This window comes from Lacerta agilis, chromosome 18, assembly GCF_009819535.1.
Source record: "Lacerta agilis isolate rLacAgi1 chromosome 18, rLacAgi1.pri, whole genome shotgun sequence".
NCBI classification, from domain to species: Eukaryota; Metazoa; Chordata; class Lepidosauria; order Squamata; family Lacertidae; genus Lacerta; species Lacerta agilis.
The window spans coordinates 10,844,597-10,870,121 of record NC_046329.1 but is presented as its reverse complement, the minus strand read 5'-3'; the positions used below and the strand labels follow the sequence as shown (position 1 = coordinate 10,870,121).

At 46.9% G+C, this 25,525-nt stretch overlaps 1 protein-coding gene across 2 annotated transcripts; it reads left to right on the top strand.

Moving 5' to 3' along the window:
• The first annotated feature begins 1,288 nt into the window (after positions 1-1,288).
• ELAVL1 (ELAV like RNA binding protein 1) lies at positions 1,289-25,059 on the top strand. 2 transcript variants are annotated; one of them, XM_033136492.1, is made up of 6 exons: positions 1,289-1,352; positions 11,980-12,169; positions 13,281-13,384; positions 16,125-16,278; positions 17,138-17,363; positions 24,413-25,059. In XM_033136492.1, the coding sequence occupies exons 2-6, from the start codon at positions 11,998-12,000 to the stop codon at positions 24,735-24,737; spliced, it is 981 nt and encodes a 326-aa protein (XP_032992383.1). In that variant the 5' UTR covers positions 1,289-1,352; positions 11,980-11,997; the 3' UTR covers positions 24,738-25,059. The 2 variants fall into 2 exon arrangements, with proteins under 2 accessions (XP_032992383.1, XP_032992384.1); XM_033136493.1 differs by lacking the exon at positions 1,289-1,352 and adding an exon at positions 6,775-6,838.
• The last annotated feature ends 466 nt before the right edge of the window (positions 25,060-25,525 follow it).

The window sequence follows — 25,525 nt, the reverse complement described above, 5'->3', positions numbered from 1 at the left end:
CCCTGGAAAAGACCCTGATGTTGGGAAAGATGGAGGGCGCAAGGAGAAGGGGACCACAGAGGATGAGATGGTTGGACAGTGTTCTCGAAGCTACCAACATGAGTCTGACCAAACTGCGGGAGGCAGTGGAAGACAGGAGGGCCTGGCGTGCTCTGGTCCATGGGGTCACGAAGAGGCAGACACGACTAAACGACTCAACAACAATCGTAACACGGGAGATGCTCAAAATTGGAACAGGAAGCTCTGGGCTCAGGACAGAACCGTGCAGCACCCCACTTGTCCCCATCTGGCTGTGGCAGCAAGAGCGCCATCACAGGTCTTCCAGAGGGCATCCCACAGAGTTGCCTTCTCTGGTCCCACCTAGCCAGGGGTCCCCATTACTTGTTTCTGTTCTCCTGTGCCTTCCTGCAGGCCCCACCTGCCTCTAGGCTGGGAGTTTGGCCTCTCGACACACATCTCGAGGGCTGACACACAAAAGGAAGAGGGAACAAGCTTATTTTCTCCTGCTCCGGGAGGGTAGGACTCGAACCCGTGGCTTCACGTAGCAAGGAAGGAGATGCCGACTCTGGTGTAGTCTCCTTCCTCGGAGGTTTTTAAGCAGAGGTTGGGCGGCCATCTGTCAGGGATGCTTTAGCTGAGATTCCTGCATTGCAAGGGGGTCGGACTGGATGACCCCCAGGGGTCCCTTCCAACTGTTATGGAAAAATCCCAGGTGTGGAACCTATTATTCTATCCCTGCCCCCCCCCGCCTGCATTTCTGGGTGCAGAGTTCAGGTGCTGCCTGGGGGGGAGGGGCTCTGCCAGAATCCTGGGAACTGTAGTTTGTTAACGGTGCTGGGAATTATTGCTGTGCGGAAGGTGCAATACGGTTTTGGGGTGCCGGCCCAAAAGCCACGTGGCAGAACATTGACGGCAGCCTTCACTGCAGGGCTACCAAATCTGCAACGTGGACGATTTGGGCGTCAGAATCTGCCTTGGCTGGGATTCATTTAATTGCTTAAAAAAAATAAAATAACTGAGTTAGGAAGAGCATGAACCCCAAACTTACTGCTGTTTTTGATGGCATCTAAGGAGATCAAAAGGAGGCCAAATCAACCTTAAAATTCATCTTTCCCCCCTTGGATTGGACCTTTAGCAACGCGAACCCGGAATGTCTGCATGCAAAGGAGGCGATGTGTTCCTCTTGTTCTTTCGTAGCTCTGTCCTCCGGAAAAGAGCGTGCCCTGGCCAGCGGCCGCTCTAGACGCGCGCATCTCTATGACGACGCTACTACCCTCCTACGTCAAAGCGGAAGCGGAAGTGCCGGTAAGGACTCTCGCTGGCGGGCCGTTCCGAGTCTTTTCCTCACTGAGGTAGAAAGGATTTTAATTATTTTGGGCTTTTTTAAAACGCGTTTTCGGTCCCCGGTAATATTTAACGGCGTCCGCCGCCTCTCCTATCGGCGTGGCTTCGGCGTAAGCTGTGTGTGTGGCGCTCTAGCCTATTTCGATGATTATCTAATGCTTTCCCCCGTTCCCTTCCCCCCTCCCGTCCTTCAAGCAGCAGGTCACGCCCCTTTGCCGTTCGTGATCTCGCGAGATCTGCCGGAGCGGGACGAAGGCTTCCCCCTTTCTGCGCAGGCGCGCGACTCGCTCTTCCCATCCCTTTACCGCGGCCGTTACTTTGAATGTGGGCTCGAATTCTAGCGCCATGGCAACAGAAGAAGGGGGCGGGGGTGGAATTCGAATAGGGAGGCGTGGTTGATTTTGTAATATTTAGGGTGGGGGTGTAGACGTGTGTCGTGACGTCACGGCGATGACGTCATTTTGCACGGCCTAGTTAGTTGCGTGTTCAGTGCAGTTGCATCAATAATAATAATAATAATAATTAGTAGTAGTATATTGCCCTATACCTGTAGATCTCATGGAGGTTCGCAACATAAAATTAAAAGTATAAAAATGACAAAATATGTAATAAAAATAAAAATGGAGGTCTGGTTGATTTTGAAGTAGACAGGAGAGGGAGAGACGTGTGTCTTGATGTCACAGCCATGACGTCATTTTGCACTGCTTAGTCATCTGTGTTTTCCGTGCAAGTTTTTTCATCATCATCATCATCATCATCATTATTAATATACCGCCCCATACCTGTAGATCTCAGGGTGGTTCGCAGCATAAATTTAAAATTTTAAAAAAGACAAAATAAGAACAAAAACAGATTTTAAAAGGGCATCAGCCCAAGGGCTGGCTGCAGAGGAACGTTTTCCGCCTGGCGCCTGAAGGTGTATAAGGAACCTCCCTGGGGAGAGCGCCCTACAAACGGGGAGCCATTAGCCCTACTCCCGGCTAAATTGGGTGCATTAATTTCCGTGGTCGTACTCTTGAGTAAAGTCTATTTTGTACACAACCTTCCCCAAGCAAACCTGATTCCTGGGCCCAAGGTATATGATAATGTGTGCTTTCAGGCCTGACAACCCTCAGGCCTCTCCCACCATCGGAGAAAATTTAAAATGCAGATGAGATGTAATCATACAAAAATGATACCAATACAGTAATACTCCAGTAAATCGTACAGTAATACTCCAACCCCAAAGGGAAGACCCCCCCCCAATTCACTGTTTTGGGGGGCAGCCAAATTATTTCTGTGGGCAGGTGATTTAATTGAAAAACCGATCTGGCTGAAAAAAGGTGTTAACCTTATTAATCTCCTTTAAAAACTGGTCGAGGTGGTATGGCTTACAACGGCAATAAAATCAATTAGGGTTTGGTTACAGGGAAATGAAGAATACTGTATAAAGAAATGACTGTTCAGAAGCAGTAGATCTGACCCCTACCTGTATATTATCACTAATACAAATAAGAAAAATATATGTTGTTGTTGTTGTTGTTGTTCAGTCGTTCAGTCGTGTCCGCCTCTTTGTGACCCCATGGACCAGAGCATGCCAGGCACGCCTATCCTTCACTGCCTCCCGCAGTTTGGCCAAACTCATGCCAGTCGCTTCGAGAACACTGTCCAACCATCTCATCCTCTGTCGTCCCCTTCTCCTTGTGCCCTCCATCTTTCCCAACATCAGGGTCTTTTCCAGGGTGTCTTCTCTTCTCATGAGGTGGCCAAAGTATTGGACCCTCAACTTCAGGATCTGTCCTTCTAGTGAGCACTCAGGGCTGATTTCTTTGAGAATGGATAGGTTTGATCTTCTTGCAGTCCATGGGACTCTCAAGAGTCTCCTCCAGCACCATAATTCAAAAGCATCCATTCTTCGGTGACCAGCCTTCTTTATGGTCCAGCTCTCACTTCCATACATCACTACTGGGAAAACCATAGCTTTAACTAGACGGACCTTTGTCGGCAAGGTGATGTCTTTGCTTTTTAAAATGCTGTCTAGGTTTGTCATTGCTTTTCTCCCAAGAAGCAGGCGTCTTCTAATTTCGTGACTGCTGTCACCATCTGCAGTGATCATGGAGCCCAAGAAAGTGAAATCTCTCACTGCCTCCATTTCTTCCCCTTCTATTTGCCAGGAGGTGATGGGACCAGTGGCCATGATCTTAGTTTTTTTTATGTTGAGCTTCAGACCATATTTTGCGCTCTCCTCTTTCACCCTCATTAAAAGGTTCTTTAATTCTTCCTCACTTTCTGCCATCAAGGTAGTATCATCAGCATATCTGAGGTTGTTGACATGGAATTGAATTTAATTTGTGTTCCCTCCTGAGTTTTGCAGCCATCCTGCATTTCCACTGCTACAATTTACCGATTCTTCCAAAAACGGGGCGACTGTATAACAGCCAAAACAAAATAAAATATAAAATTCCTTCCAGTAGCACCTTAGAGACCAACTAAGTATAACAGCTGTTACTTTTATCATGATTACGACGATGTTATCTTGCATTACAGCTACATTACGCTACGTTTTGCTTTCTGCACTTACCGTATTTTATTGCTTACATTTTGATGGTTGTTGCTTTTTAGCAATTTTGCACGCACAAAAATATACAAAATTATTTGGAAGCGACCGCTATGGTTTTCACCAGGCATGGCTTTCATCTTAGCAGATGAAGGCTGCAGTTCTGCTCAGAAGTCCCATTGAATTCAGTGGGCTTTTTCTTCCAAGTAAGTAGGAAAACAAGCTTGCTCCCTCTTCCCTGTGACAGCCCTTCAGATATGGGAAGATGGCTCTCCTATCTCCTCTCAGCCTCCTCTTTTCCAGGGTAAACATCCCCAGCTCCTTCAACCGTTCCTCATCAGGCTCGGTTTCCAGACCTTTGATCATCTTGGTCGCCCTCCTCTGCCCACCTTCCAGCTTGTCAACATCCTTCTTAAATTGTGTTGCCCAGAATTGGACACAGGATTCCAGAGAGAGGGACTATGACTTCCCTTGATCTGGACACTAAACTTCTGTGGATGCAGCCTAGAATAGCATTCACTTTTTTCGCTGCTGCATCACACGGTGGGCTCACGTTCAGCTTACGGTCCACCAAGACCCCCAGATCCTTTTTATGGGTACCACTGTCTAGCTAGGTGTCCCGCCATCCTATATTTGCGCACCTGGTTCTTCCTGCCTAAGTGCAGGACCTGATCCTTCTCCCTATGGAAACTCATTTTGTTAGCTTGCGCCCAGTTCTCCAATCTGTTAATGTCATTTTTGAATCCCGATTCTGTCTTCTGCGGCGTTGGCTACCCTTCCCAGTTTGGTGTCGTTTGCAAGTTTATAAAGACGTAGAACAACGGGCCCAGCACAGAACCCTATGGACCCCACTTGTCACTTTTCCCAAGGATGCTGAGGAACCAGAAATGAACACACTTTGGGTTTGGTCAGTCAACATCCTTGTTAAATTGGGGTGTCCAGAACTGGACACAGTATCCCAGGTGTGGTCTGACCAAGGCAGAATAAATTGGGACTATGACTTCCCTTGATCTGGATGCCAGACTTCTAGGGATGCAGCCTGGAATAGCGCCAGCTCTGAACAAACTACAGTTCCCAGAGAGAAAGCCATGATTGTTTTAAACAGAACGGTCCTGCTCCGAATGTATAGTGCCTATGGGGCCTGAAAGCTTGCATCCGAGTAGGCATGGCGAGGATTGTACTATGAGCATAATAAGGAATTTCCTTAAAAGATTTCAAACCAGCACTGGTAGATTTAGATCTTTCAAAGAGCCTTAAGTAGGGATGCGGATGGCGCTGTGGGTTAAACCACAGAGCCTAGGGCTTGCCGGTCGGAAGGTCGGTGGTTCGAATCCCCGCAATGACGGCTGAGCTCCCGTTGCTCGGTCCCTGCTCCTGCCCACCTAGCAGTTCGACAGCACATCAAAAGTGCAAGTAGATAAATAGGTACCACTCCAGCAGGAAGGTAAACGGCGTTTCCATGCGCTGCTCTGGTTCGCCGGAAGCGGCTTAGTCATGCTAGCCACATGACCCAGAAGCTGGACGCCGGATCCCTCGGCCAGTAAAGCGAGATGAGCACCGCAACCCCAGAGTCGTCCGCGACTGGACCTAATGGTCAGGGGTCCCTTTACCTTTAAAAGAGCTTTAAAACATTTGAATAATTATCTTGCAAATCCTTGTTTTCCAAGGGTTCCAAGAGATCTTTTTAAGGAAATGGAGGGGAAATGTTTTATAATCGGCCTTTTCTAACCACGAAAGACAGCTTTCTTTCCCTTCCAATATCTCATTTACGCCTCAAATCATTTGAGCAGGGTTCTAGTGCGCATGGCTCAATTAATTTTAATTTAAAAAACAAAAAACAAAAACAAGTCCCTTTTTAGGTTATTTGCCCTTACAAGGATTAAAAAAACAACCAAATACCACCAATGCAAAATTAATGACTTACAAAATGGTATCAATTTCAACTATGATGAATGTATGAAAATAATAATGCCAGCCTGTCCGTAATAAGGTGAAATGAACCATTTAATGCAAGTGAACCTTAAAAAAGGGCCTGTTTCCTATAAGGGTTTGAGCCTTCTCATGTCACCCTTAATCTCTTGGGCCTCTAAATATACAATCTTTTTATACAGTCTATAGACCTGCAGGTATATGGCGGTATGCAAATTTAAATAATAATGGATTATATTATTTTATACTGAGAATTATTATTATTTTTCTTTTAAGCAGAGGGGGAAGGGTTGCATGCGTTTGTGTGTGGGCAGAGCAGCCATTCCACATTTCCCCCCTTTTTTAAAAAACGTGGGCTCTGGATGATTACTGTTAGGCCTGTGGAAATGTAATTGTGTTTTTTTATTATTTTTAATGCATTTAAATGCTTGCGTGTCGACGCTCTTCCGAAAAAAAGGGGTGGTGGGGAGTGTTTTAAAAAACAACAACCCCCGAAAATTAAAACAACCCCCAAAACACCCGGGTTTCACGCCCGCTGCAAACGTAACGTGTGAACGCGCGTCCCGCGGAGAAGGTTCGGAGCGCGTGACTGGTTAAAAAAGAGAGAGAAAAGCACGCAGCCACGCCCAAAAAAAAGGTGGGGGGTAGAAGAAGAAGAGGACGGCAGCCCTCCGCGCATGCGCCGGCCCTAAAGCGAGCCGCCGCTCGGGCGAGCGTCCGTTTCTCTCACCCACAGCACACCTTTAACCGGCGCGGAGGCCGGCCAATGGGCTCGCCGGGCGCGCGCGCCGCGGCCAATGAGCGTCGGCGGGCGGGTTGCGGGGTGGGCGTGTCCGTTCCCGGAGCCCGCCTCCCTCCTCCTCCTGCTGCTTCTGCCGACTGAGGGAGCGGAGCGGCTCGTCGTGCGGCCGGAGGGACCCTCAGCTTCGTCGCTCGACCGCCTCGCCTCTCGCCGCCGCCCTCCTTCCCCGCTCTTCGTGTGTCCCCCCCCCTCCCCGCCAGTCCCCGGAGCGGCAGCAGCGTCGTCAGGTGAGGCCTCCGCCGCTGAGGGAGGAGGCGGTTGGTCGGAGGAGGAGGAGGCCGCGGCGGCGGCGACAGTGAGAGCGGGCCAGGCTTGCCTTGCGGCCTTGCCCGGCCGGTGACGCAGGAGGGGGCGGGGCCTGCGCGAGGCGCGGTGGGCGGGGCCCGCAGCGAACGTGGGCAATTCCTCCCCCCCTCTTTCTCCCCCACCCCCCCTTTTAAAAAAAAACCCCACACACGAGGGAGGGGGGAGCGCAGTCTTTTGTTAGGGCGGGGAAGGGAGGCAGGGAGGCCATGGAGGCTGATCGCAGCCGTGGATGATCATATATTATTATTATTATTATTATTATTATTATTATTATTATTATTATTATTTATTGCTATTGTTACCTTTAGGCTTCTGCCAGCCGCTTTTCGCAAGGCGGACCAGCGGCCTCGCTGTTTTTACATACGGGGGTGGGGTGCAGGGAGACCGGAGTCACGGTTGCGATCGGAATCCTTCAAATAAAACACCGCCACCACCGATGGCAAATCAGGTTTATTATCAGAATTCGCACTGAAGAAATCAAAGTTGCGTTTTCGCGGCTGAATTTGGGGTGTGTGTGCAGGGGGAGTCACGGTTGCAATTGAAGTCGTTCAACCCCCCCCACACCAATCAGGTTTATTATCAAAAATTGCAGCGAGCAAAATCAAATTTGGGTTTTCAGCTGAATTTTTTTTGCAGGGGGGGGGGGGCGGCGGAACCCGCTTGAAGCGTCCGTTGTGTTGGAGATGTTTCAATGGCTTTCGTTTTATTCGCTCCTTTGCAAACAGCTGGAAGTCTGTGAATTTTGATAATAAACCTGATTTGCAATTTTGCGCGGGGGGGGGCGGGGTTTGGATGGTTTTGATGGCAGCTTGCTCCCTCTCAGGGAAGGAATTTGAGCAGGGTGCAAGCCAATTGCAATAGCAGCAGTGGGGTTTCGTCTGAGGAAGTTAAGGTCCTATAGTTTTAATGAAGGGTCTACCCTGAGTAAGAATATCATTTGGCACAACCTAAAGACTTGGTCTTTTTGAGGCCTTGCTGTGTACACATGCACAGGAACATTGCAGGCGCGCACGCACACATTATTGACAGACAACAGCTTTGCAAGGTTCAGCTCAGACACTGAGGTCCAGGTCTGGGGGCCTTCTGGCGGTTCCCTCACTGCGAAAAGCGAAGTTACAGAGAACCAGGCAGAAGGCCTTCTTGGTGGTGGCACCCGCTCTGTGGAACGCCATCCCATCCAGATGTCAAGGAGATAAATACTGTAACTATAAAAGGGAAGCCTTTTAATGCATTATGTTTTATTATACTTTTATATACGTTGTAAGCTGCCCAGAGTGGCTGGGGAAAGCCAGTCAGACAGATGGTTGCGGTAAAATAATAATAATAATAATAATAATAATAATAATAATAATGTAGACCAGCCTTGCTGTTTCTCCATATGTGGTGTAGGGAGATAGTTACTTGCTTCCTTGCAGGGAAGGAATTCGAACACAGTGCAAGTCATTTGCAATAGCAATTACTGTAGTGGGGTTTCATCCAGCCAAATGATCCCTGCTTTGAGTTAAATGCATTAAAATAACACAGCTGAGGGAGTTAACGGCCTTTAATTTCAGTGGGTCTACCCTGAGCAGGAATATCACACACAGCCCTTGGGGTGATAGTTTTGAAAGGAAGGCTGGCATTGCTGCATCATGGAGGGGAAGCAGGATTGTAGATCACTCCTGGTAAATATTTTGTCATTTTGCAAGTTACATACAAGAATTATATATACATACATATATATAGATAGAGAGAGAGTGAGTGTGTGTCATTGGGAGGGTCGCAGTGCAAACCAGTTTCAGTAACAGACTTGTGTGTGTCTGTGTAGATATTCTAAAAAAAGACAAGTGTGTGTGTACACACGCAAATTTGTAGTCCTTAGGGTTTGCGGTTTTCCCTGTAGGGAAAAGGGGTCACTCTTGTCATTGGGGGTGGGGCAGTGTTAGAAATTAGCCAGGTGCTTTCTGTAACTGGATGGCACCTGACATCTCCCCCATCTGGGGAATCACTGGATCTAGACTCTTTTCACACACACTAGCAACACATCCTGTAGAATTCTATCCGTTATATTTTATCCGCACAATGGGAATGAATTTCAGGAACCAGAATGCATTGCTTCCCCTGGGCTGAGAGAATGTAACTGATGCAGGGACACCCAGGAATTTCCTGGCTAGTCTCCCTGATTTGCTGCTTCCTCTGGGATGTATGAATATAGTTGAAGCAAATACGATGAAACTGACAAATATAGTTAAAGTTGAGGAAGGGTACAACAGGATTAATATACAGTTGTACCTCGGGTTACATCCACTTCGGCTTACGTATTTTTGGGTGATGTACTCCGGTAACCCGGAAGTGTTTTTCGGCGCAAGGGCACTTTTGTGCGGTCTGCGCATACGCAAAATGGACGCCCGGGTTACGTACTTTTTGGGGTGCAAATGGCACCCCGGAACGGATCGGTCGTACCCGAGGTACCACTGTATTTATTCAAAGAACCTGTTTTGTATATACAGGAAGTTAAATGCCCTAAAATACATTGGTATTTCCATTTTGAGATGAGGGCAAGAAGCAGGAATACCAAAGCAGCAGATTCAGAATTAGCGAGCGGCAGAATGTTAAGTTTCCAACGTGGAGGAGTTTTCTTCACTGAAAGGCCTCTTCTGTTTAATCATGCATTTTGTCCATCATCGGCTCCAGTGAATTTCACTTCCTCTTTCTCACCCTTGAGCATGAAACGACCTTTTGTGCACTGGGAGATTTATGTGAATTAGCCCTGGTTCCGTAGTGCGCGTGTGTGCATTTGTACTGAATGGAGAAGGAAATAACGACTCCAAAAGCGATGCCTCAGATGGGCAGGTTCACCTGGGAAACATCATTGCCAGGAAGTTCTTGTTTTAAATCTTAATTTGTTTGCTCTTATCGGGTACCCAAGGCTTGAACCAGCTGAGATGGCCTGACCTCTTTTCTTCCTTGTTTCCTTTCAGAGGATCACAGTATACTGTTAGACAGGGACTGTCAAGACTGGTTCCTTTGGAGCTTGTGCTGGGGGGGGGGGTCTAATTTAAGCGCTTTGCCAAGAGAAACAACCAGAACGGAGAAGTTCCCTAAGAGTATGAGAAACAACAGACAAAAGCATGGGAAACAAACTAACAAAAGCTCTAGTGAGGCAAAATCACAAGAGATCTCATCGTTATAGTTGATGGGTTTGGAGAAATGTTTTTTACACAACAGCGGCTACCGCTCATTGTACTTATATGTCCTTTTTTATATCACGTTACTGGGGGTTTTCTGTGATTTTGCCAAAAGGAGCTACATAAGAGATGCGATGGTCCTGCTTCAGACTGTGAAGTTGGCTCAGGGATATTGTAGGCAGAACTGAGATTCTCTCCTCCAAACCTTCTCTGCTGTGGGAGGTGCATTCAAGTCCAACCCGACTCATCTGGGAACTTGGGGTGTAGCTGACCAGCTAAAAAGGAAAGCGGTGGTGAGCCCTACTCTGGCTGCTCTCTGCTCCCCACTTTCCTGCTTAAACAGCCTTGTCCCACCGCAAGGCAAGTGTAGGATTGGAACCTTTGCTTCAAGAGAGACTTCCAGGGCAAAAACAGCTGGGGGCGATTTAATTGGCTCTCTTGGATGCCACTCTTCTGTGGAAATTGCCCGCCTCACACATGGTGGAGCACACCCCCCCCCCCATTGCTCTCCTTGTGCTGGAAGTGAGATCGAGCTTGTAAGGAAGCATTTAGTCAGAACTGCTGCCTCAGTGCAGGGACATCTCTGTGAGAGCTTCCAGGGCTGGTAACTCAAAGAAGGGAGAAGGCAATGTGAAACTCAGCATAGAGCTGGTTCAGGTGCCATGGTTAATCGTTTTAGGCAGAAGACTGGGGAACTAAACACTCCCTCTGACCCTCCTCATGCAAATTGCTGCCCCCCCTTCTGCGACTACCCTTTCATTTGGGGCTATGACTACTACCAGCCTTGGTGAAGAAAACTTCTAAATCCTTGCACATTTGCATACAGAAACCACCATGTTGCTGCTGCTCCTGCTGCTGTAGTTTGCGCCATCCGTCTTGTCTTGAGAGACAGTGGAGTGCGTTAGCAACACTGAAGGGACCCCCCCCATGGTGTAAGCCTGGGTAGCGTGTATGGAGGTCTTGGACTGCCCAGGTGACAAGACCCCCCTCCTGGCCTCATTGATGGCGTCCAAAGGAAAGCAGAGCAGTGTGTTTGGCAGTAGCTTGGCTGCAGGAGTTGCCAGAAGGAGGCTCGCAAGAAGATACCCAACCTTCTTAGAGTCTCTACTCCAGATTTGCGTGGGGTTTACTTCGTAGCCTTTTCTTCCAATAATATCCTGCAAGGCTGCGGAGGGTTAGGATCAAAAGTTTTCTCCTCCCAGATGGGCTAGCTTTCTAGGTTGACGAGCCCAAGAAACCACCTTCTTCTTTTTTAATATTTTAATGTCTCTCATCCAGGGTCCTCCATCAACCCTCTTAACGCCCCCATGAATATACAATTTCTGGACCCTAATCAAGGCCGCTGCTGTTTTCCCCCTGCCACCGCTTCTGCCTCCTGGCAGGCCTCCTGGCAGTCCCAGATTATTTGTATTCACCGTGACTCATCGCCATACTTTGGATTGTCCAGAATACCGCCATTTGGCAGCCAAGCCCCCAACCAAAAGTCCTAGGCTCGCCTGCTGAGGAAGGCTGTGTGGTGATCGATGACATCGTCATTTATCCGTTTTAGACCCCCTTAGTGGTAGCAGCAGCCCTAGTGACTTGCGGAAAGGCTGCAGCGCCGTCAGATGTGCAGTACACAGGTCTGTGCTCGGCTCTGCACTTTCCTTGATGTGATGATTGAGGGCGGTAAGCGAGTCAGCCGGCTCGATGGAGATGTTAGGGGCCAACGCTTAGTTGCAATTGGACCCACGTCAGTAGCATAACATGCCCGACTCCTGGGGGATTTCGAACACTGGGTCAGTCGCATGCTACTCCTCCTCCTGGTTGTCTTTCTTTCTTTTCTTTCTTTTCAACCACATGAACCTGCAGAGCTGAACAATGTGTGTTTCCCCCCCCTCCCTCCCTTTTGGCAGATTTCTTTTCTAATTAAAATGTCTAATGGTTATGAAGATCACATGGCCGAAGACTGCAGGGACGATATCGGGAGGACAAACTTAATTGTGAACTACCTTCCTCAGAACATGACCCAGGATGAATTACGGAGCCTGTTCTGCAGCATTGGGGAAGTTGAATCTGCCAAGCTTATTCGAGACAAAGTTGCAGGTAAAAGTAACGTTTAGCCTGTCCTCCTAAAATACAGGCTTCCCTTGCCGCCCCCCCTGACTCGTATCGCACTTGCACTCGGCCACATTTATGCGGGTCAATAAACAGATTGGACTTCCCTTGCTCAGGGCTGCTGCATGAGTGAGGGAAGGGGCCAGGCACTTTTGAAACCGGCAAGCCTTGAAGTTTCTGGAGGGGAGGAGACTGCAGGGGTCCCCTCCCAGCACCTCGGCTTGGCTTCCAACTGCCTGCTTTCCTGCCTTGGCCTGGGTGGCTCAGCAGCAGCGGGGTGGAGCCTTCATGCACTCAGAGGGGCCCGGTATCCCGCTTGGGAATGAAGTGCCCACTCTGCCTCTCCTGGACCTGGTTTGGGCCAGGAGGGGAGGGGACGAGAAGGTCAACCTGCCCAGCCCAGCCTCGTCCCCTTGATGATCGCCTGGTCCACCTCACTCCCTGCTACTGCCCCTCTGCATGCTGGGGGAGAGTTGCCAGCTTCCGAGCCTCCCTACTCCAAAGGCTGTGCACACACACTCTCCCCTCCCTGCATGCCCTCCCTATTAAAGTGGGGGACTCCCTACTGTACACGATTTCACTTGTGTACGCTGAGGACTGGAACGTAATCCCCACGTAAGCAGGGGGACGGGGACGCCCGTATAACCCAGAACTGAGGTGGACAGACAAACATTCTGTACGCATGCTTATCTTGTCGAGCTGTTACTGCCGTCGCAGTTTGCATTTATTTGTCGCTTTGTACAAATGTGTGTGTCGGGGAAGCCGTAAGTCGGCTGCAACACTGGTGACTAAGGTCGGAGGAAGCCTGTCTAGGATCCAGGGAACCGCGCAGTTGGTTCTGCATACCTACAGAGCAGCTCTCCAAACCACATGGCGAACTTTTGGGGTCCTGGTCCTCATTTTCTGAAACTCCTATAGCACAGTTTTTTACGTGGCTTTTTTTTTGGCCATTCATATGCAAAATAAACCAGATCCCTAATTAGTACAGATAAGGAGTGCTTCGTTTTAACCGGCGCTGAAGCAAAGTGGTTCTCCTCTGCCACCTCACCACTTACTTTCAGGAACTCTATGTTTAATTAATTAACCTTCTTCCCTGTAGGTCACAGCTTGGGTTACGGCTTTGTGAACTACGTCACAGCGAAAGATGCCGAAAGAGCCATAAACACACTGAATGGCTTGCGTCTCCAGTCCAAAACTATCAAGGTAAATGTAGCAGGAGTCAGTCTGCATCTAGAATTTCTGTTTATTTTTTACTGTCCAACCCTCTCCTCTTTCTCTCCCCCCCCCCCGAATGGTCATGAATGTATATTTTTAAAATGTTTTATGTTATGATATTGTCTCATTATCCTTGAACTCATTGGACACGGAGGCAGGGTATGCATGTTCAGTAAAAATGTGCAAACCTGAATTCCAGCAGAGCAGATTTATTAGTCAGTTGCAGGAAAAACAGGCAGTACAGTGGTGCCCCGCTAGACGAAAATAATTCGTTCTGCGAAAATTTTTGTCTAGCGGGTTTTTCGTCTAGCGAAGCGGCAATGACAGATGCGCTTTCGCTAGACGAAAACAAAAGACGAATAATTTTCGTCTTGCGAGGCAGCCCCATAGACTTTTTCGTCTTGCGGGGCAGCCTTCCGCTAGACGAATGCCTTCGTCTAGTGAGTTTTTAGTCTTGCGAGGCATTCGTCTAGCGGGGCACCACTGTAATTGTGTGACATTTAAAAGTGGGCACGTTTATTAAGGCTGCTTAATCAGATACACAATGTGAACAATGAAGAGAGAGAGTGAGTGTGTGTGTATATTATATATATATTTACATATTTTAATATATTCAATAGTGTCCAAGACATTTTGGCTGATTAATTTCATGTTTTAAGTTGGTTGAGTTTGCTTATGAGAAACAGTAGTTCTAGAGGGGAAAGCTTAGTTCAGGACCGTAATACCTGAATGACTGTCTCTCTCCATATGAACCTACCCAGACCCTGAGATCATCTTCTGAGGCACTTCTTTGCATGCCTCTTCCTCAAGATAGATAGATAAAACTTTTATCGCATTAGCCACTGGCCATAGCAACAATAAAACTTTACAATGTATACGGAAAAGAGAATTTGATATAAAAACACATTTTAAAAATCCTGAATCATCAATCAGTTAGTGGCCCTTATTCTAATTGCCCCTGCTACGAACCTGGCAACCTTAGCCGTTATCTGCTCATTTTGGTCTGCCTCTTCCTCAAGAGATTTGGAGGGTGGCAACACACGAGAGCGGGGCCTTCTCTGCAGTGGCTCCCTGTCTTTGGAATGCTCTCCCCAGGGAGGTTCGCCTGGCGCCTTCATTATAAACTTTTAGACGCCAGGCAAAAGCGTTCCTCTTTCTCTCTGAAGAAGTGTGCATGCACACGAAAGCTCATACCAAGAACAAACTTAGTTGGTCTCTAAGGTGCTACTGGAAAGAATTTTTTATTTTGTCTTGGAAGAGGCATTTCCCTTCTCATGAGGAAAAGCCTCTTTTAAGATGGCACTGCCATGCGCTAATTTTATAAGCAGTGACTAAATGGCGGAGGAACATTTCATTCATTTTAAAGTGCTGGTATACGAATCTAACCAATTAGTGGCCTCAACCCTGCAGCCCTAAATGTGATATCCATGTGTGCTCCTGTCGTCTTTGTGGAGGGGGAGATGTTAAGGCAGCACAGCGGCCCGGCTTGGCTCTCTACCAGCTGCATGGCTCACAAGACAAAAGGGACAAGCCACGGGTCAGGGAAGAAGGGGGGGGAGAATAAGTGGGGGCACCCCTGCCTCCCAATCTGAGCAACACAGCTGTCATTGCTTTGAGAGTCGAATCGCGTGACTGCGTGCTGGCGGGCGCGCACCCATGAATGAGCTGCTTGTATCCTTCCAAGCGTCGCTCTCTCTCTCTCTCTCTCTCTCTCTCTCTCTCGGCTTACCAAAGCCTCGCTGGGAGGAGGTTGTCAGATGAGAAATCTAACCCTGACTTTTAATTGCTGCATTGTAGTCTTGCCTCTGAATAGGAGTGTGTTCCTAGAGCTGCATAGGAAGCACAAATTGTGTACAGGACCAAAGGGGCACACCCAGGAAGGTTCTTAAAGGCGTGCCCAGGGAACCCATGCCCATGTTTATGCTCTCTTAAAAACAACAGCCCTGCAGGCATTCAGTCTGTTGCTTCACCAAGTATTGTGAGGAGGAGTAATTCCGTGGGTATGCGATCCTTGCTTGTATCCCTTAGAGAAAACTTCCAGACAGTTGCATCCTTCCTTTCATTATATCTGGCACCTCAATTGGTTACAATAAGGGGGCATGCAAGATAGGAGCAGCCACTGCAGTACAGCTCAGATTTACTCAATTGCCGTTACCTTTGTGGTAGAGTTAGAAGCCCTGAGCGTACCACCCGTACAGAAATAGCACCTGCCGCTTTTCTTCCAGCCCCAAATTTGGACGCTCAAGTTCGAACAGCTTGGTGGGATGGTGCCGCTCACCTGATCTCTGCCATCACGGCTGCTCACTGGGAGGTAGAAGGGCGAGGTTGCTGCGGTTGCAGACCCACTGGCAGCGGCACCAGAGTGGTTCTGCCCATGTGTTTGTTGCATTGAACCACCTTCGCTGCCTCCCCCTCGGCCCTCCCAATAAGCAGCAGCAACGCGTCCAGCTGGCAGTCAAGGGAGGGAAATGGCCTCGGCATGCTGCCTGCCACTGTTGTTGGAAGTGACCTCCTTGCCCAAGTCCCCATTGCAGGACAGACGGCTACCCCAAAAAGGGCAGCTGATTTCGTTACTGAATTGCTCTTGCCTCGAAGAAGTTGGGCCAAAAACTGCAGGGACGATCTTGTTAGCAACTGCAAAAGAAGGAAGCCGAATTGATGCCAGAACTTCTGGAGGGACACTTGATGAGTTCGCATGCCCAATCAGTGGTTTTCCTTTCCCTTTTAGGTTTCATATGCCCGCCCGAGCTCTGAGGTTATCAAAGACGCAAACCTGTACATTAGTGGACTGCCGCGGACAATGACACAGAAAGATGTTGAGGACATGTTTTCACGGTTTGGACGCATTATCAACTCGCGCGTGCTGGTTGACCAAACTACAGGTGTGAAAGGCGGCGATGGTTCTGTTTTAGAAGCTCTGGAGTTTTGACTGGCTCCTTTTGCGCAAGAGTGGCTATCACATGTGTCACTTGGAAACTCTCCCCCCTTTTTTGTGTGTCCCCCCCCCCTTCACTCTTACGTTAGGTAGCAGGGTGGTATGGTTACAGTTTGTGGAGGTGGCCAGCACCCCAGCTCCCCTTAATAATTCACTCTGCTTGTGGGCATTTCCCTAGTGATGACTCTCATGAAATACCACCTGCATGATCGGAACAGATTGCTGTTTCGGAGATCCCTCCGTTGGACATATTGAACCAAGAACCTCTTTAAGGCGATTGCATAGCTTTTGAACTCTTGTCCCAATTAGGTGTTTGGCCAAATACGATTCCACCCTCGCTCAACAAGCGCTTTGATCTTGTTCGTTTTGGGAGCCTTCCAAGATCCTAAACGACAACATGCGCTCTCTCTAGGAACTTGCCTCTGCCAAAGTCAAGTTAAGCAAGTGTTTTACATCTCCCATTAAAGCCCACAGAGCGGGGCATGTTTAACATTTCTGTTTGTATAGAGATTTCTGTAGCACTCTTATAGCGCCTATACACTGCTCAGGGTGGAAAACGTTTTAAAACCACGTTATAAAATACTGTAAGAAGTGCATCAAAAGCACTGACCACTGAAATAGAACATGACATTACTTAGGCAGTTGGATTGTCTTTGAAGCTGGCAAAAGACAGCCAGATGGAGGTTGGATTCTCCCCCCCCCCCCCCCCCCGTTGCTGTGCAGCCTTGTTCCAGGCAATCTGGGCACATTTGGGGGAGTGGAGGAGACGAACTTAACTCTGCGTTTTTGTCGGTTTCTGTTTAAAGGTCTGTCCAGAGGGGTGGCGTTCATCCGGTTCGACAAGCGCTCGGAAGCCGAAGAGGCCATTTCGAACTTCAACGGCCACAAGCCCCCCGGCTCCTCCGAACCGATCACGGTGAAGTTTGCCGCCAACCCCAACCAGAACAAAAACGTAGCACTGCTGTCGCAGCTGTACCACTCCCCGGCTAGACGGTTCGGGGGCCCCGTCCACCACCAGGCTCAGAGATTCAGGTAGGTTAGGAAGAGTTGACATGATCGGAGGTCTGTGCTGTCTGCTGCTGCTGCTCTCTCTCTCTCTCTCTCTCTTCCTCTGCCTCTCTTGGTTTTTTGTTTTTTGTTTTTTTGTTTTGTTTTTTTGTTTTAAAATCATTACTGCTCATCACCAGGCGAAACACTTCCAGTAGATAGTTAAAGGGAGAGAAGTAAAACACCGACATAAATGTTAATCCGTTCCAAAATATTAGGGTTAACAGTATGTGAAGAGCTTTTGTTCCAATAATTAGTCAATAAAGACCACTTTTCTTGGAATACTTCTTGTTGCCTACCTTCATACAGCCTAATCCTATTGTGTTTTATCTAATTATATTGCCAGGGTATTCCATGCTAGCTAAGCCTTTATATCAGCCGTAGGTAGCATTATATTGGATATCCCAAAAGGAGGGGTCACAATAGGATTCAATGTAAAATTTGTATCCAGTGATTTCTGTTATTACTTTAACCAACTCTTTCCCAATATTTCTTGACAGTTCACGTGGAACCCATCAGCTTGGTCCCAATTGCACCTCCAACTTCTTCCATTAGATTTTTTTTTTTTTAAAGTTCATTCTGTATAACTTTAGAGAGTTCTGAAAAAAAAAGATCTTTCAAAATTAATGGCAGTTGAGTGCTTCTGTCCCCAAAATGAATATGTATTCCCACACTATGTCAGTAATCATTGTTGATGTCCATTTCTTTTCTTATTTCTGTTCCATCAGATTTCTCTCTTCTTATCTCACTCCCTCCCCTCCCCGCAAAAAAATAGAATTTAATTAAATAGAGGATTAAAAAGCCTTCCAGGTGCTCCCTGTCCCCACCCACCCCAGTTAATAAAGATTGAAAATTTGTCTGTCTGATCTGATGCTTCACAACAGTGTGTCAAAAGATGGCATTTTAAATTTTTTCTACAAGAATGGGGTGGTCTGGTACTTGATTGTAATGAACTTGTTTCTCATAGGGTGCAATTCCGGTACTGCTAAAACAGTATTCTGAAGCATGCAAAAACCTATTCCTTCTCATAGTCTAAAATTGCCGAAGCAAGTTTTGGGTTGTTTTTTTTTTTGCTTAAAGGGTTTCTTGTCACTTTAAAAACAACTTCTTCTTTTTAATGGCCTTGTGCCGCTGCGCTTAATGGGTTCCACACCTGTGCAGAGCCTCATTCGGGAACATTCTCAAGCTAGGCCAGAGTTGTTCTGCTACTTGGTACTGCTTTCCCAACTAAAAATAGTGCTCCAGGTAGTTTATAGAAGTCTAAAAAATACATATTGTGAGGCTAGGGGTGGAGGAGCAGGCCATTTAAATAAAACCAGATTGCAGCAACCTCAACTCTGGTTCCAAGATCTAAAATGCATGCCCGGCAGTCCTGTTTACAGCTAATAAGAGAGCGACAAATACCCGTGATCTTTTAAGAACCCTCACACGAACTTTGCACATGTCTGCCTGTGGGTTAGCACCCCAGATAAAGCTGCAGGTTTTCAGGCAGTTGTTGCAGACTAGCAATGAAAAAGCAAAAGCAATGGCTTGTTCTGCAGTTAAGGTTATAATGCGCAGACCATGCGGAACAGCGCTAAAAGGGAAGAGGATGTGCCGTTAAGCCACATTTCCAGGAAGCGTGCATACGTGTCCTTTGTAATAAAGAGCATTAATCTTAGACTTCCGAACTGAGGAAGGAATACCGAGCACTTAAGTTAGATCAGTACGTTTAATTTTGGGGGAAGCAGGTTGGAGAGAGGAATGCGACTTAATAAAGAAAAGTAGAAAGGAGACTCCCGCCCTCGTGAAAAAAGATAACATTGCTGCTTTGACAGATAGGCAGGCGTAATTATGAAACCTTTCCCCATCTCCTGCTTACAACCCAACTCCTTCGGTGCGTAGTTACTCAGAAGAAAAGTCCAAATTGGGCACGCCACATTACGGCGTTCCTTTACTAATGCCCAAGCTCTCATCTTTCCAGTATTAGTTTTGTGTTTAAGATAGAAATAAAGGAGAGATTCACGCAGCCTAAGCCTGGAGTTTGATGCACGCCTGCCAGGGAAGAAGTTGCCTTGAATTCAAAGCAAAATGCATAGTATTATTGTGCTGCATGCATTGTGTCTACTTTCTGCCCAAGACTGACCCTCTGATTTCAGACGCACTTGACTAAAGCAGAATGAGGGAGCGTGCCAGGTTAATATGGCACAGACCTCCCTGGGCAATTACTTTTGCGACTTGAGAACCTAAGGGCCAGATCTTCAATAGCTGGGTTTGCCCTGCACCCAAAAAGAATCTGCTGGAGAAACATAACTTCTTTTGCCTTGTGTTAGGAATTGGGATTCTGTTCAGATATTTCTGAAACTTAAAACTTACCAGCTAGGTCTAGGGAATAACATCCTTTTAACAGGCTACAAACTCATCCCTTGTACTGTGGTGGTTTTTAAAAAAATATATAGTTATATATTTTTTCCTTAAACCATTCTTCACACTTTTCCACTTTCATTTCCCGTTCAGTTCTTACAAAAGCCATCTATTTGATTACTATTTTTGTTTTTAAAGTGTTCTCGACAGATCAGTGTTCTTGCTTCTAAAAAAAGAGGACGCCTGAAAAGTTCCATTTCTTAAATAGCAGAAAAACTTTTTCACTCATTCTTCTCATTGCGTAATTAAAAGATTGATAAGCTCCCCCTATTGATAAATGTTTCCTATATTGATGAGATATACATATATTATTCTTTCCTGTCTAACACTAGTTTCATAAATTTAGCTGCTACTTTTTACTTGCTGACCAATTTAATATGCGCTTTATTTGCATCTGTTCCTAATCCAAAAGACCTAAGTCGATCTAAGAAACAAAATTAGTCCCTTGAATAGAACTTCCCTTGTAGCTGGTGGAAAGAGTATATAATCTCTTTATCTGAAGGCTCAATAGCCTTCACGTTGTCTTTGAAACTTCACAATAATGGAGACAGTCATCTCCGCCATACGTAATACTCCTCTGAAGGTTTTCCTATCACTTTCTTATTTGGCAAAATCTGTTGCACTAGCCGTAGTGTGTAGCAGTGCAGAATGGGGTTGCAGTTCCCTCCGTTTCTCCTTTATGATGTCATCGATCACAAGCCTCATTTGGGAGAAAAAAAACCAAATCCTCGACTTGGAGCTGGCTGTCTCCTTGCATAAGCCGGAGAGCAGATAGACAGGTGAAGCTGCCACCTAGTCCAGCACTGTCTACTCTTGACTGGCAGTGGCTGTAGCAGAGAGGAACCACATCTGGCTCTTGCTACCTGAGTTAACTGGGAAATGCCGGAGATTGACCCTGAAACCCAGTGTGTTTGAAGCATGCAGTGCTGGCCACTCCCCCCCCCCCCCAATTTAATCACATCCAATTACAAATGAGAGCAGTTCCTGTTTCTGCGTCAAACCCCCTTTGCACACCAGAGTAGTTGAGGAAAGGGACTGGTAGCAAGTACAAACAGGCTGGCTATGAGCCGATTTGTGTTTGTGGGCCTCTCGATGTGGCCGCTCTTGGACTTCCTGGGAATCTTATTCATGATTACCGATCTTCTTGAGGCGCCATGAAAACATTTAAAACTGCGCCAGGCGCCCTTCGGAGCACAGTGAGAATTTGCTTTTACCCATCGAAAAGTCCCACAGAAATACTAGCAGTTCCTTAATTGTTGATAAAGCACTGTTCACTAAAGTTCAAGCCCATAACATGGGCCAAGTCCTACAGCCTATAAGTTTCTTACAGAAAAGACAAATTGATAATAATGCAGACAGGTCACTCCTTCTGTTGAGTGGGAAATGAGCTAGCAAGATCTCTCTCGCCTCTTAGCCTGCTCAGTCCCACCCAGCACCACTAAATCAGCAACTTTTTTTTTTAAAAAAGGAAAATCATTAATACGTAGTTCATTCTTCAAAAGACTTAATAGCAGCAGTTAATAAGCAACAGTTCAGTTCATAACTTGCTCTGTTTGGGGTATAATTTTTCCCTGGAAAGCTCGTTACATCCTCTGTATCTACAGCAGTTGCCTTTCGAAAACCTCATTTACCACAATTTAGGCATACACAAGCTTTTGAAAAAACCTCTAGTCACGTTGTCAAGATGGCCCTCTCCTAATTTACTGTTCCTCTGGTTTTTGGATTTCTTATTTCACTTGCTTATGTGTCCTTTTTTTGTTGGTTGTTTTTAAAAAGTCCTTACTCATTTTTCACACGATGCTTGTTGTAAATTCCTTCTTAGTAGTTACTTCTTCAGTGAATCCCTTGCATGTTCGTTTATTTCTTTTTCTTTTTTTTATTTCTCCAAAAGTGTAGAGTCAGATGGGTATCTTTCAGAATTCTTGTCGTAGAATTCTTGTCACATGTTAAATAAATACATGTTCTTCTATCTGCCTGTACTCAGACTCTTCCATGTAAGATGATGGTCCCCATTCCCCGAAAAAAAAAAAACCAACCTGTGTTAATGTTTCTGACAGTGCTACAGCCCTAAACGTTGACTGTAACTAACTGGCTCAGGGTCGGAACCAGTGGCTCAATTCAGGTGATATGTCAAGCTATGGTGTGGCAGGCCCTGAACGAAACGCTTTAAAACACAACCTTCCCTTTCTTGTGTTTGCCACGACGTCTGAATCTGGCGGGCGGTGGTTAGAGCTTTCCTCCCAAGCCTCGTTCCAAAGTGCTGGTTTCCGATTTTGGAGGGGGAAGCGCTCACCACAGCCTGCCGGCGTCAGTGTCTCTGCACGTCGTGGCTAACCCCAGATGGGAAACGGAAGGGAATCCGGCCAGGGGAGAGGAGAAGGGATCGTGTCTGTCGGTGGCTCAGTCACAGTCCTCCGGACTAAGGGTTGGAGGACCATCTGAACTGAACCTTAGTGGCAAACGGTGGCCATAGTGTATGGGCCTGGTGCCTTGAATAATCTCTTGGCTAAGCAATTCTCTATGCTCCTCTTTAAGAACAAAGTGTGTAGCAATGTGTCCCCCCCCCAAAAAAAAACCCTGCAGTGCTACTCTTCCACAACCAAATAGTTGCTAGCCGCTGTGCCCTTTGGTTTTGCTTCATAAAGGATGCATTATTTTGTCTTGTCGGAAAAGCAGTCCTTACATAACCTGTTTTTTGTTTTTAGAAAAGCACACAGTGATCATAATGCTCTGCAGGTTCAGGGGGCCAAGCCCTGGGGGTCACTTTGCAGATAACCTAGGTCACCGGGGGGGGGGAGAATAAGTAGCGGTGAGAAGGAACTGAAAGTGGAAAGAGCCCTTTGTGCTGTGCTGTGTGCTAGAAAGATGCCAGGCCTAAATTAGCAGCAAAGAGTTTCACGTTATTGGGAACGGGGTGGCGAGTACAGCAGAGTTGTTAGGGTAGGAGGATGAGAGTCTTAATATCTCCCTGTGCATCCAGCTCCACTTCCCTCATTCCCGACGACTGAACACTCTGATCCAAGAGGTCCCTTGGCTCAAATGGCATCCTTGTACAGGCAGATCTAAGTTGTAGAATTGTATGATGTAGAAGGGGCCCAGAAAGCCCGCCCAAAGCCCCTTTGCCCATTACCGAGTGCTCCTTGTGGGCCCTTTCAGAATGCCACCGAAGGAGACGGACCACCGGGGTCCCGCAGGGGGCAAGGCACAAGCCCTTTGCCAAGGGTGTCTCCGCATCAGCCTCTGACATCGCTGACAGGATTGCAAGTCCAGCAATGCGCAGGGCACAGTCTCCCAAGAAATGTCTGTGCAAGCCCTGCTGGTGTGGGTGGTAGCAGCTTGAGTGCAACTCGTGCCTAGCCTGCTCTGGTTCATTTCGCTGGGATCTGCGCAGGAGACATTCCTGGTAGATCGATAGCTTTCAGCCTGGCAAATTCTAGAGGGGCAGCTGCCTCTGTCTGTTGCAGTAAAACACAGCAGAGGGACTCGCGGCACCATTAAGATGACAAGTAAATTTACTGCGGCTGGGCTTTGGTGGGCTAGAACCGCTGCTTCATCAGATGCACAACGAGATGCAAACGTATCATGAAACACACGGAGCAGAAGCAAACGTTACGGGTGTTTAGGTGAAGAATAAAGTGGCCCGTTTATAAAACGGCAAATCTTGGCTCCAATGCTAACTGAATGCCTGTAACGCGAAAGAGATCTACGGCCCAAATTTGAATCGTGGATTTCCATCGTGTGGTCCCAGGTTTCACAAACGGGATTGTGGGTGTCTTTCACACTTGTAGCATAATGTAGCTCTGTGTGTGAGAGAGGGAATTCCTTGGTCGACTGTGGACACCAGCTCCTAAACCCCATCATCTTAGAGAAAATGTTTTAAGAATAAGTGTAAGGTTCTATTTCAGGCCACTTCTTAATCCATTGCTTTTTTATGTACTGCTTTTATTCAATGTCTTTATATTAATTAATTGCTGCTCGATTATTTTTTTTGGGTGGGGGGGGTGTATAGTCTGGTTTTTAACTGATGCTTCTGTGTTTTGGTGTTCATGGTTATGAACGATCATACAGTGGAGCCTTGGTTGTCGAAAGTAATCTGTTCCGGAAGACCACTCGACTTCCGAAACGTTTGAAAACCTGAAGAGCAATGGGCGGGCGGCCAAATCCATTGAGAAAATTGAAAAAACACGCAGCGGAAGCCGTTCGACTTCCAAGGCGCATTCGAAAACGGAAGCAATTCCTAACTGGTTTTCAGCGTTGGGCTTCCGAGGCGCTCGAGAACCGAGGTTCCACTGTATCCTTAAAAGGGCTGTATGTAAACGGTTAGACCGAAATAAAAGCAAATTATTTTTTTTAAAAAAAACCAGTGCATCTGATGAAGCAGGGCCTAGTCCACAAAACGCTGGCGCCACACCAAATTTGACAGCCTTTAAAGCGTCCCAGGGAGACTCTTGTCTTCTTGCAAAAACGCAGCGCCCAGTGCTCTTGAGTTCCCCCCCTCCCCAGCGCTCCTAACCTTTAAATTCCCCTGATGAGCTTCTCTTCTTTTTTTTTTTTGACTTGATTGAAACTGACTTTTTTTGTTTTGTTGTTTTGTTTACATGAACTATTTTATGTCCTTTTTTATTTGGTAGGTTCTCTCCTATGGGTGTAGATCACATGAGTGGGCTTTCTGGTGTAAATGTCCCAGGAAACTCCTCTTCGGGATGGTGCATCTTCATCTACAACCTCGGCCAAGATGCCGATGAGGGAATCCTCTGGCAGATGTTTGGCCCCTTTGGCGCGGTGACTAATGTCAAAGTCATCCGCGACTTCAACACCAACAAGTGCAAAGGCTTTGGCTTTGTGACAATGACAAACTATGAAGAAGCCGCCATGGCCATAGCGAGTCTTAACGGCTACCGGCTGGGGGACAAAATCTTGCAGGTTTCCTTCAAAACCAACAAATCCCACAAATAATTTCGCTCTCTTTTTTTTTGTATGGAATAGATAACCGAGTGACGGGAAAAGTTTGAAACCTTTTTTTGTTTTGTTTCCGTTAGTGTACAACTCGATTCTTCTTATTTTTTTGTTTTGCGCCAGTTTTCACACAAAGGAAAGTTGTTTGTCTTTAGTCTAAATGAGAAGTGGGATAAAAGGGTCTTATATATTCTTGGGATGCACCAACATGTTCAAATGTTTCGGGTTGTTTTTTGTTTTGTTTTTTAAAGTCCTGCAATTGTTTTATCGGTTTTTAATTTTAGATGGTTCTGCTTCATGACTTTGTCCCCGAGCCAATATATATATATACATACATATATATATATATATCTCAACAATTACCAAGTAGAATCCAGACCAGCCCCAAAACGGCCAGGCTTGCTTTCCCTTAAAAGGTTAGCTGTTAGTTCACTGCCAGGACTGGGGCATTTCAACCAAGCTTCAGCATAACGTTGCCCCTGGTAGCCGAGGGCAAAGCTTGGAAACTGGAAGTTTTAGTTAGCGGAAAAGTTTGTTTTGCCAAGTAACTCAGTAGTTAACGATTATCCGCAGAAGGAAAGCCTCTGCAAAGAGACTCTGGTAAAAGGCGCAGTTTTGTTGCCGTCGTCAAATTGGAACAGCATTTTTAGCCTGTGCCTGCCCCCACTTTTAAAAGCCCAGTTTCCAATAAGAATGGACCAAAGAGCTTCGGAGAAACTCTGGAAAGATTTCAGGGTAAAAATGAAACTCCAAACCCAGCATTGCCACTTCCAAGCAGCACATTGTAT